The 12,806-nt window shown below is 43.6% G+C and overlaps 1 protein-coding gene across 6 annotated transcripts in view; it reads left to right on the top strand.

Annotated features, from left to right (window-relative positions):
* Positions 1 to 12,548, top strand: part of LOC116517087 (solute carrier family 2, facilitated glucose transporter member 11-like) — a 56,272-nt gene extending 43,724 nt beyond the window's left edge. For 3 of the 6 annotated variants that reach the window (XM_032229858.1, XM_032229859.1, XM_032229857.1), the window contains exons 10-12: positions 1,183 to 1,258; positions 10,088 to 10,215; positions 12,047 to 12,548. In XM_032229858.1, the coding sequence (XP_032085749.1) occupies positions 1,183 to 1,258; positions 10,088 to 10,215; positions 12,047 to 12,259 (417 nt within the window). In that variant the 3' untranslated portion in view covers positions 12,260 to 12,548. The remainder of the gene's footprint in view (positions 1 to 1,182; positions 1,259 to 10,087; positions 10,216 to 12,046) is intronic. The other 3 variants (XM_032229860.1, XM_032229862.1, XM_032229861.1) reach the window with 3 other exon arrangements.
* Positions 12,549 to 12,806: the final 258 nt, after the last annotated feature.

Below are 12,806 nucleotides of genomic sequence, written 5' to 3'. Positions count from 1 at the left end.
TTGTTATTAAATGGGTATTGCTAGTTCAATGCACATGCGTTCCACTTTTAAGATGCTGAAAAAATCCCCATGACCTGCAACAAAATTCATTCTTCCACTCTTATCTTGCCCTAACTTCTGATAGGTTCCTGAAATATAGATCTATAAAATTTAGTGAAAATCTATTTTAATACAGACTCGTAAAACAGATTGTGACAAATGACATTAGTGCTTTGGGATAATAGCAGGTTTACTCTATTTGGATTTTCAGATAAAAGGTATCTTTTGTGCTAAGTTCTAACAATGTAGTTCTCTAATGTAACTATGAAACAGTCCAAATATACAATTCCCCTCAGGGAGGAATTCTGAGAGTTGAAGTCCACAAGTCTTAAAGCTGTCACGTTTGAAGACCCCTGGGGTTTTTTTCCCCTAAAGGGTTAGGGTCTTGTAAGGGTCTTGTAACAACAGCTTTAAGACTTGCGTGCTTCAAATGCCAGACTTTCTGAGCCAACATTTTGGTTGCTAAGCAGGAGCGTTGTTAAGTGATACTGATATTATATAACACTTTTAATTAAGCGGGTACCTTGAATAAACATAACTTTGAGTTTCAAATAATACTGATTTTGTTGTTGTCTTAGGTGACATCTGTGAAAAAAATTCAGGTGCTCAGGCATGAAAATATGCCGCTCAAACACTATACTTTTCTGCTCACACTGAAAAAAAATTAGAGGGAACATTGGTTAGAACCACTATCACAGAAGCAGCTTCTGTGATAGAAGCTGCTAAATCATTTGTAAGCTGAATAAGAAAAGGAAAATAAGGTGGTGTTACAATAGGAGAAAGATATGGTAAATAAAGCAACCCAAACTGTATATTATAATCCATTAAATGAAATAATAAATGTGTAAGAATAACAAATGTAAAGAAAAATTATGTGAATGTATACTTAAAATGGTATGTAAGAGAACAATTTTTTTTAAAAAAATCTGGGGAAAAAAAGATTTACTGTTGCTAGGACCACTATCACAGAAGCAGCTAAATCAATTGTAAGCTGAATAATTTGGGTTTCCTATTTCCATAATATCCTCCACACACAGGATGCAAAAGATATCATGCAGGAGGGGACAATGTCTGGTCTAAACTTTGGTTTGCTCTCAGTGGATCCTCCTTTTAATCCCACCGGCTCTTATTCCTCCCTTTTAGGATCAATCTCCCTGGATTTCCTATAGCAGCATTGCCTTCATCTTCTTCTTCATAATTTTCTATGGAAGTGGTCCGTGTGAGTACAGTGAAATCAGATATGGACCTTCCTTCATTGTCTATACACTTTATTTATTTGTTTGTTTATTTAAAAATATTAGCTTTATATATTAATTTTATTCTAACCTTATCATATGCTGCCAGAGTTGCTTTTTAGTGAAATGGGTGGCCATATAAATTTAACAAATAAATTGTTTAAGTCACACAACTGGTTTCACGTCTAAATCAGAAGTAGAACTCATGGTTTCCCACTCGTTCTAGTCTGATGTCTTACTCACCACAATCTTTTACTTCTTCAATCAAGTAAAAATGTTTCTCCAACAATTTTTTGAGGAAAAACATATCATCTGGGGGGGCAAATGGTTCTTCATTCACTTCTTGAAAACCTCCAGTGATAGAGAACCCACAATTTCTTCCACCAATTACATTTTGTCCTACCCTGGAGCTTTAGAGAATAGGTTGACTCTGTCTTCTCTGTAACAGCCCCACAAGTAATGAAATACTGCTCTCATTAGCCCTATGTCTTCTCTGTTGATTTAGCCTCCAGACCCTTCATCATCTTTGTTGCTCTTCTCTACACCCTTTCTAGGGTTTCAACATTTTGTTTGTATTGTGGTGACCAGAATTTGGTGTAGTATTCAAAATGTGATCTCACAAAACTGTACTATCATTTCACATGATCTTGAAACAATCTCTCTGTTGATTCAGAGTACTGCATTAGTTTTTGGGGGGAGCTGCAGTATACTACTGGCTCATACTTCAGTGGTACTCTACTAGGAGACCTAGATCCATCTCACAGTTAAATCTATTCTACATCTGTGCAATTGGTTTTTCTTGCCTATGTGTAGGACTTTACTTTTCACTGAAATTTACCTTGTTGGATAGGACTCAGTGTTCAAATCTCTTAAGGTCCTGGATCTTTAGCCTTCCAAACTGTTAGCAATCCCCCCCCCCCCCCAGCTTGGTGTCATCTGCAGATTTTATGAGTTCCCCTTCTATCTTCTCATCTATCGCATTTATGAAGATATTGAAGAACACTGGGCTTAAGACAGAACCTTGGGGTACCTGACCATATTTCCCTCCATTGAGGATGACTTGCTGAGTACATTTGGTCAGTCAATTGAGAATCCATCTGGTGGTGGTTACTGTCTATCCCATATTGTTCTATCTTTCCCAGAATATAACCTGTGTGTCAACCTCTAAAGTGTTGCCATGACTATTATCAGGTTGGCATTCGAGGGAGGATTCCATGCATATCTTCGGCCAGAGTTGGATCTCATATTTCTACAACCTAGTTCGTGAATATGAGGTATGGCACATGACAGAAGGGAGGAGATAGAGGAGTAAAGCGCAATTAAGTGAAAGCCAGTTTTGGCTCCACAGAAAATCAAGCCAAGATGTTGATCCTAATAAATGAATGTTTTTTGTTTGAATTTTGTCTTGAGGCTCGTAAATTAACTAGGCCATCTCTTGGGAACTTCACAAAGAGCCTAAATTGACTTTTAAAAATCTATCAAGATTTCCGGGTTTCCTGAATCCTGAGCTCTCTGAGCACTCCCCCCAATATTTGGGGTGTTTGGAGGGAAAATCAGGCAGCCATGGCACAAGGTGGATTATCAGGAGAAAGTCTGAATTCAACTGGAGGAAGTCAGCCAGCCCCCACCCCCATCAGAGTTCCACACTTCCATGCTGTGATATCTTCCCCAGCAGCAGAAGCAAGAAAGCATGAGTACTTTTGGAAATTAACCTCTAAGGCAGCTGAAGTAGAGTTCCCTTATTCCAATTCCCAGATAAAGGGATGGTATAAAGCAAGCTGGCAAGGGTGGACTGGAGGTGGGACTTGAAACAAGTCAGGCTCCCAAAGCCCCAGATGGAATCCCTAGGGAGTGCAAAAGAGCAATTGAGGGAGGATTTTGACCGGGCCACCCATCATGCCGTCTAAAAGAGAGGGGAGAGACATCTGATCCTGTTGAAGGGAGGAGATGCAGACTGGAGCGCAACCCCTCCCCCTCCCAATAGAAGGAGAAGGAGCCCAAAATGGCAACCAGTGCCTCTCCCACGCACCAGGCAGGCTGCCAAGAGCAGGCAACCTCCATCCTCTTTCTGAATTAGGGGTGAAGAAGATGACCAGCCATATCAGGCGCAAGCATAGAGACGGAAAAGCAAGGGAATGGCTAGCAGCCCTCCATAAGAGGAGAGCCCCCCAACTGCAAGACATAGATGACTTCCTGCAACTGCTAGAGGCCAGATTTGAGGAGGTGGAGGAGGACCCATATGCGGAAGAGGAACTCAGCAACCTAAAGCAGAGGGGCCACCCCATCAAAGAGCACATCTGTGAATTTAGGAGGGTCAAAGGAAGGCTACCCCCTTTACCAGAGCGACTGCTGGTGCATTTCTTCAGAACAAGCCTGGACAAGCAAATGGCCCAGGTAACTGCATTCCGTGACATCCCAAATCAACTCTCTGAGTCATTCCGAATAGCAACAAAAGTCGACAGCAGGCTGCACGCCAACGATATGAGAAAGCAACCAGATACATAAGAGAGGTCAACCTGACCTGAAACCACCCAGCTGGTGGGGAACCACAGCACCACAGCCGGCCCTGAGACCAGCCCTCCCTCAAAGTCTGCTGAAATGCTACAGATGTGGGGGGATGGGCCACATGTCATCCGCATGCCCAACCCCAGCCCCAAAACCAAGGCCAGATCCACCACACAGGGCACGACCAGAACAAGGGCCCAAATGGACCACCAGCATGTCCAGGAAAGCTCTCCAGACTGCAGAGGCCTCTTCCCCCGCAGGCGAAAGTGGTAGAACCCCAGGCAACGACAACCAGTCACCAGAATCATATGACAGCAAGGACGAGGGAGAAAATGACCCAATGGTGAGTGAATCAATTCACTCCTTTTTCCAATGTGCCTCACAGCCCCAAAAACAGGAAACCAGGGGGATTTTCAAGCCCTAATAGACTCAGGCTGCACAAGGTGCTTGAGCAACCTAACCACAGTTCTGAAACTGGGGATCAGAGCAAAAAGACTGGCCCACCCAATCTGGTTCGAGCAGGTCAATGGGTCCTTAATGGGAGGAGCCTATGCCATCCACCTAACTGAACCAGTGAGGCTAGAACTAGCGGATCACTGGGAAGTAATCCGATTCATAATAGCCACCAAAATGACAGACACGGTCATACTGGGACTTTCAGGAGCTTGCAGAAGTATTCAGCGAGGCTGAGTGTGATGTTCTACCTCCCCACCGGGAGAAAGACTACGCCATCAAAATCATCCCCGGGGCAAAACTACCTAAGCCCAAACTGTACATCATGACACCCCAGTAAATGCAAGAGATGCGCAAATACATAGACAAAAAGCTAGCAAGGGGGTTCATTGAGCCAGCCAAGCCACGGGTCATGGCACCAGTCCTCTTCAAAGAAAAAAAAATAGGACTATGAGATTGTATGTGGACTTTCGAGGGATAAATGGGGTGTGCGTATACAACCTATACCTGCTCCCCCTCCTAAAGGACATGCTATCTCATCTGACCAAGGGAAAAGTCTTCACCAAACTAGACCTCAGAGAAGCATACTACTGAGTACATATCAGAGAGGGAGATGAGTGGAAAATAGCATTCAGCTTCCCTTAGGGAGTTTTCAATTCAAAGTGATGCCTTTCAGACTGCAGGGGCCCTCAGCAGTATTCATGCAGTTAATAAACAAGGTGCTGCACGAGCACCTCTACAAGGGGGTCCTCGTCTACCTAGATGACATCCTTATCTACACTGAGACCATGGATGACCACGTACCCCTGGTCCGCAAAGTACTGAAAAACTTCTGGCAGCCAACCTGTACATCAAAGTATCAAAATGTGAATTCCACCATGCATGGTTAGACTACCTGGGTTACTGAGTGTCAAATGAGGGAATAGAGATGGACCCAGCCAAAGTACAAGCCGTCCTAATCTGGCAGCCCCCTTGCACCCGTAGACAGCTACAAAGCTTCCGAGGTTTCACAAACTTCTACAGGCAATTCATTCCCTCTTTTGCAAAGATTGCCAAGCCCCTGACAGACCTCAAGATAGGGAGCCCAGGAACGAAACCTCATCTGGGACAGCCCCTAGAGTGGGACTTCACCTGCCAAGAGGCATTCAAAACACTAAAAAAATGTTTGTAAAGGAGCCAGTGCTGAAGCATCCTGACCCTGAACAACCCTTCATGATCCAAGCCAGCCAGCGACATGGCAGTGGGAGCAGTGCTACTCCAAAGAAGCAACCAAGGAAACTTACAACCCTGCGCCTACACCTCCCGCAAGCTCACAGACACAGAGAGATGATGAGCCACATGGGAAAAGGAGGCTTTCACAGTGAGATGGGCACTGCTAACCTGGAGATACCTGTTGGAAGGGAGCCAGAAACCGTTTGAAGTCTGGAATGACCACAAAAATCTGGAGGCGCTTACGACCCCATGGAAACTCTCACCCAAACAAGTCCGATGAGCTCAATACTTCAACCGTTTTAATTTTGTCTTAAAGCACATTCCAGGCGGGAGGAACTTTCTAGCTGACGCCTCTCCCACATGCCTCAGTACAAATGCGAATGGGAGCATGTAGTAGATGCCATCTTTCCCTCTACTCAAATAGCTACCCAAGTAACCACCAACACCATGACCAGCAAAACCAACCCACAAGCGACCTAACCACGAGACTCAAAACTGAACTGCTAGCAGACCCCTGGTTCCAAAACAACCAACACATCTTGACAAAAAGAGATGCCCTTGCATTGAAGGAGACAAAACTCTACATTCCAGAATCCCTACGTACCCTAGTTCTCCAGAAGACTCACATTGCCAAACCGGCAGGCCACTTTGGGTTCCTAAAGACTTTACACTTAGCCCGGATGCCATTCTGGTGACCTGGCATAAAGAAAGATGTGGATAGTTACATGAAAAGTTGCACCATCTGTGCCACAATGAAGAGACAATGGACCCCCCCCCCCGGACTTGCTGCAAACAGTAGCAGAGCCAATGAGGCCGTGGGAGGAGATCGCAATGGACTTTATAGTAGAGTTGCCAAAAGTGGGGGAAACACGGTGATTTGGACTGTAATAGATCTGTTCTCCAAACAGGCGCACTTCATACCCTGTAGCGGACTACCCTTGGCTCACAAGCTGGCTAAACTGTTTGTGAAGCATATCTACCAACTTCATGGAGTACCTCGAAGAATTATCTCATACAGAGGGGTCCAGTTCACGGCTAAGTTCTGGAGGGAGTTCCTGCGGTCCATTGGGTCATCTCAGGGTCTTAGTTCAGCTTTTCACCTGAGTACCAATGGGGCAGCAGAGAGACTGATGGTAGAGCAGTACCTGAGGTTTTACGTGAACTGTCAGCAGTCCAATTGGGCAGACCTTTTATCCTTTGCTGAGGTCGTGTACTGCTGTTCACAATAGCACAGTAGCACAGGACTCACACTCAAAGTAGTGAGCAGCATGGACTTTGTCCCAATGCCTCAGTATCCAAGGGACACCCCCCCCCCTCAGCTTGACTAATTGGATGTTGATGCTGAAAGCAACTTGGGAAAATGTAAAAAAAGCACTGGCTAAAGCAGCACAAACCTATAAGAAACAGGCAGATAAACCTTTGCCCAAGTTCATCTGGTGCACCAATTGTGGCCCTATTTGGACTGGGAGGTGCTTCTAATGGTCACTCATGCCCTTGTCACTGCAAGGCTGGATTATTGTAACGCGCTCTACATGGGGCTACCCTTGAAAAGCATTTGGAGACTGCAGTTAGTTCAGAATGCGGCCGCGCGGGCGATATTGGGTGTGCCGAGGTACACCCACATTACACCTGTCCTCTGTGAGCTGCACTGGCTACCAATTGGTCTCCGGACTCAATTCAAGGTGTTGGTTATTACCTTTAAAGCCTTACATGGCTTAGGGCCAGGATACCTTCGAGACCGCCTGCTGCCACATATCTCCCAGCGGCCAGTAAGATCCCACAGATTGGGCCTCCTTCAGATGCCATCAGCCAAACAGTGTCAGCTGGCGGGCCCTTGGAGGAGAGCCTTCTCTGTGGCTGCTCCGACTCTCTGGAACCAGCTCCCCCCGGAAATCCGGACCATACCCACTCTCATGGCCTTCAGGAAAGCTGTAAAAACTTGGCTGCTCCGGCAGGCCTGGGGCTGTTGACCTCACTGTTGAGGTCCAGCCCCGACTAGAATAAATGTATGAGGGTGTTTGTTGTTTTTAAATTGTTTTCTTTTATTATGTTTTTTTTCTTATATTTTTTGTAAGTCGCCTGGAGTTTTTCGGGATTGGGCAGCATATAAATATATTTAATAAATAATAAATAAATAAACACTGAGCTCCACAATGGCTATTCCAGGTGGGAGAGAAGGCTTACCTCTCCACAAAATATTTGAGATTAAAACTGCCTAGCAAGAAACTGGGGTCAAAGTTTATGGGACCATTCCCCATAGTAAAGATCATCAACCCAGTCACAGTGTAATTGAAACTGCCTCGATTGTTGGGAAAGATACATCTGGCATTTCATAGTAGTCTCTTAAAACCTGTGATCGGATCCACTCTGCGATCACTACCCCAGGAGCCCACAGTCCTTATGGTCATTGGGGGCCAAACCCATTATGAAGTTCAATGAGTCCTTGATTCGAGGTGGCACAGGAGACAACTCCAATACTTAATCAAGTGGAAGGGCTACCCCTTATCAGCGGCATCTTGGGTAAAAAGTAGGAATATCCAGGCTGATTGCCTTATAGCAAAATTCCATGCAGAAAATCCAGGCAAGCCTGGGGAAGGAACGCATCCCTAAATTATATACCTATACTCAAATTGTCTTTGTGTCACACAGATCACTTTCGGGAAGTTAGGGTAGCGGATGTCAACTTCTAAAGTGTTGCCATGGCTATTATCAGGTTGGCATTCGAGGGAGGATTCCATGCATATCTTCGGCCAGAGCTGGATTTCATATTTCTACAACCTAGTATGATGCATGACAGAAGGAAGGAGATAAGGAGTACAGTTCAAACGCAATTAAGCGAAAGCCAGTTTAGGCTCCACAGAAGATCAAGCCAAGATGTTGATCCTAATAAATGAATGTTTTTTGTTTGAACTTTGTCTCGAGGCTCGTAAATTAATTAGGTCATTTCTTGGGAACTTTACACTGTGGTCTACTTTGTCAAATGCTTACTGAAGTTCAAATATACTAACTCCACAACATTTTGTTAAAGAATGCAATAAGATTCATTTGGTATGATCTGTTTTTAACAACCATGTTGGCTTCTAGCAATAACTTGCTCTATTAATAACTTGCTTGTTTCTAGGTGGTTGCAGATCTGTTGCTTGATTATCTTTTCCAGGATCTTCTTAGGTATTGATGTCAGACTGACTGGTCTGTATTTTCAAGGAACATTTGAACCACTTCTGCTGTTTCCAGTCCTCTGGCAGTCCTTTTACGCTCTGGGATCTTTGAAAGATTTCGGTCAGTGGTTTCAAGATCACATCTGCCAACTACTTCAGATATCTGGGATGTCATCCATCTAGTCCTGATGATATGAACTCACCTAGGGTGGAAAGGTGTCGCCTTATCTTTTTCTTGCCTGTTTTGACTTGCTTTCCTTTTCTGTCTTTTACAGCACTGTTTTTGATAGGCTGGACTGTTTTTTTCCCTTTTGTGCAAAGAGAGATGCAAAGAATGAAGTAAACCATTATGTTTTCTCTCTTCTGCTCATCACCTCCTTACTATCTTCTTCTGCTAGGTGACCAATCATTTCCTTGACTTTTTTGTTTCTTACATGTTAAAAGAAACTTTATTTTGCAAATGGCAAATGGGCACTACTCAATACCTGAATAAAGGGAAGGCCTCCATCTTCTTTAGCAAGGGTTCTCAACTGCCTCACCTCAAATACTTTTTTCCTGACATTCAACCAGAACCTACTTTTATGTAAATTGTACTTTTGTTCTGAGATCCTTTCAATATTTGAAGGGCCTGGTCACACACCCTTTCAATCTTGCCTTCTCAGGATAAATACAGCTGCTTCCTCTCATCTCTCTTTATCAGGGCTGAATTTCTAGTTCTCCAATCATATTTGATGTCTTTATCTGAATCTATTCCAGTTTGTCTGGAACTTGAAAATTTGGAAGCAAGAAGAAAACAGAGTTAAACAAAATTGAACTATTCATGCCCATGATTTTATGTCCTGAATTTGCCTCTTCTTCAATATCCAAGATTCTTTTTCATTGCCAAGTGACATATTTTTCATTCAATGTCTGTGCATTTCAGCAACAACAACTTTGCTCCTTATTCTAATAAATATGATTGGAGTTTTTTCCAGTCCTTTTCTGTAACAGGTGATTCTACTTGATGTTAGATACTGATGTAGATGACAACTGCACTTAAAGAGAGTCCAGATGCAATTTCTCCCTGGAATCCATGCCTCTACCACACAGGCTTTGTCCTGGCTTCTACAGCTATTTATGCCTCCTCACCAATCTTGAAAAAGCAGCTTTGCTCCCAGAAAGTGCATTTTGTGCAGCAGATTATTATTATCTCATATTGTGGCATGGGGGTGATGTGTCTTTCACTCTCCCGGCCACCTTGGGGGCAGAGGTGGAATACTATGTGTAAGATGTTCATACAGAAGTGTGGGGACCAGAATCTGGACTATGAACTATAAATTTAAATTAAGTGAACAACATACAGAGATTAGAGGGTGCCGGGAGCAATCTCAGCAAGCTGTTTCATGCACTGAAGGCATGGCCACACCCAGGGCTGCTCAGGAGCATGGAACATGAATCCTGCAAGGAGAGAAACTCTTGACATTCTACAGCTGTCTCTTCTTTCAGCTGGTGCCATCTTCTCTGTCATGGTGGAGATTTTCCGTCCTGATGCACGACCATCTGCCCTTGCCGTGGCCGGCTCGTTCAGCTGGTTGGGTCTCTTCATCACCGGCTTAGCCTTTCCCTTTGTGGTGGTAAGTAGGAATGAAGGCCATGAGCCCAAAGGGAAGGAGAAATTAATTAAAATAATAACATGAATCATGTATGTAATGACAATCTTGGTGATTGATTTTTAAAGCTGATTTCCAATGCACCATTTCAAAACATTCATATTATTCTTAATTTCAGAGAAATGTGTTCACTTTAAAGAATATTATTTGGATTTACTTCTGCTGTCCTTCAAGAGTCTTAAAATAGCTCAATATAGCATTTTTTTTCTGTTTCTTTCAATTATTTCCAAAGAGGGTTCCCATTCCACCCCTCTTCTTTGCCCCAATGAAGACTCTTGTTTTCCCTTCCTTCTCTCCCATTTTGACTTTCGAGCTCCAAGGCACTATAGGGAGCATCATTCAAAAGGGACCTTTTGCCAAAGGGGCCTAAAGGAAGTAGAGAAAGGAGGGAAGAAGGAAGGGAAAGGAGAGGAGGATGGAAGGGAGAGAAAGAGAAGGAGAGATAGTAGGAAAGGAAGAGGAAGAGTGGAGGAGAGATAAGGGAAGAAGAAAGAGATAAGGAAAGGTGGGTGGAAGGGAGAAAAAGAGAAAGAGAGGGTAGGAAGGGGAAGAGAGAGGGTAAGAGTAGGGGAGAGGTAAGAGAAGAAAGAAGGGGAAGGAGAGGAGGAAGGAAGGAAGTAGAGAAGCAAGGGAGAGAGAAAAGAAAAGAAAGAGAAAATAAGGTGGTGTCATAATGGACGCTAGGGATGGTAAACAATACAATCCAAACTGTACCCTATAATCTCTTAAATGGAATAACAATAGTATAAGATTGGCTAAGAAAAAGAATAACCATGTGAATGTATACCTAGAATTGTATGTAAGAGAATAAATGATAATAAGAATATATAGCACATTATAGATAAACAATATTTGGTTATAAATAGCTAAGTATAAATAAATATAGAATTGTACATAAAAATGGATAATGAATAAAAAGACCATGAATGTAAGATAGAAAGGTATAGAAAGGGAAAACACTAACTGCAAAGAAACTGATACGGAACTGCTGTATGATATATGATGGAACTTCTTGTTCCTATGTTGTCTTACGTCACGTGTTTGTTTTTGTTGATGTGTTTATGTGTGTAAAATAAAAACTTTAAAAAAAGGGACCTAACTGACCAGCACTTGAGCCACTCCCCTGGATTAAAGAATTGACAGCCAAAAATCACCAGAAGAGCTTAACTTTCTCCCTCTGCCTCTCTCCTCTGCCTACTTCTCTGTTCTGCTTTGTTGCTCGGAGGAAGGTTGAAAATGTCTTCAATGCTTCCTTCAGCCACCATAATTTTCTACCAGTCCTTTAGGTTCCTGCCTCCAGAAAGGACCTGTGCTGCCCCCAACTTTCAGCTACACATCCACCCATGTCCAGGCCTTCCTGAGCTCTTTTAAATTTGTCCAACCTCTTTTTAGTTTGAGCCACTGAGCACATTGTCCACTCCTTCTTGGAGACTATATGATGGGTAAAAAGGACTTTCTTGTTGTCCAACTCACCAGTTGTCCATCAGATTCACTCAGTGGCTTGGATTTAATTAGGTTTTCAGTTCTCCAGTGCTACAGTACCCCCTACAGCCCCAAAGAACTATGCAGGGGAGAATGTGGTTCTGGGAAGGGAGAAGAAAACCAGAAAGTGTCCTGATTTCATTCAGAAAGTCCAGAATGAACTGAGGATAAACAGAATCATCTTTACCCATGGGAAATTCTTACCCTTCCTAGAGTCTGACAAGGCCTCAATTGCACCTCAGGTGCAATGACAATAAAGTAAACTAACTAAACCTCTGCCAAAAATACTCATCCTGACCTCTGATTTTCTTAGGAGGCCCTTGGCCACTACTGCTTCCTTGTTTTCTTTGGTGTGCTCATCGGAATGGGACTTTTCACCTACCTCTTCATTCCAGAGACAAAAGGGAAGTCCATCCTAGACATCACAGAAGACCTCAACAGGATCCATCTGGGGAAGAGGCGTACATTACCTGCTCTGGAAAGCAGCTCTGCCCCCAGGAGCCACAGCCTTTGCACCAAATTATGACCATAGCACGGCAAATTCTGCAAAGACAGGCTTTGATGCCTAAGCCAAACAGAATCATCAGGGTGAACGAGGAGAGGAGCAGGGAAGGTTCTCCTGATGGATCAGGGCAGCCGGGGAGAAGACCTCAGACACTTCCCTCCTTCCATTGGATCTGGAAAACCAAGATGCTTCATCAGACATGACAGGCACAACTATGAAGCTTCTGGGATCTACCACAAAAGCCTTAACTTTAAAAAACCCTAATAACACAATGTGTGTATCCTAAAATTATATATAATATAAAATATTATTATCATTTGATTATATTTATAGACCAGAGGGGATGCAATAGACCAGAGTGGATGAGATAGATGAATTCTGAGCAAGCTTTGGCAGGATGAAGGCACTTAGTTGCTGATTCTTTACTTACAGCAGAGGTGGGTTCCACCAGTACAAGCGTACTAGGAGCAGAAATTGGTGTACATTTGCATACCCATAGAGTACCCCAGGGGCCACACCCCTGTATCGGTATGCTCCCTTGGCCTGCCCACATTTGCAAAGTGCTTCT

Source organism: Thamnophis elegans, chromosome 13 (assembly GCF_009769535.1).
Source record: "Thamnophis elegans isolate rThaEle1 chromosome 13, rThaEle1.pri, whole genome shotgun sequence".
Taxonomy (NCBI): Eukaryota; Metazoa; Chordata; class Lepidosauria; order Squamata; family Colubridae; genus Thamnophis; species Thamnophis elegans.
This window is presented reverse-complemented; position numbering and strand designations above follow the sequence as displayed.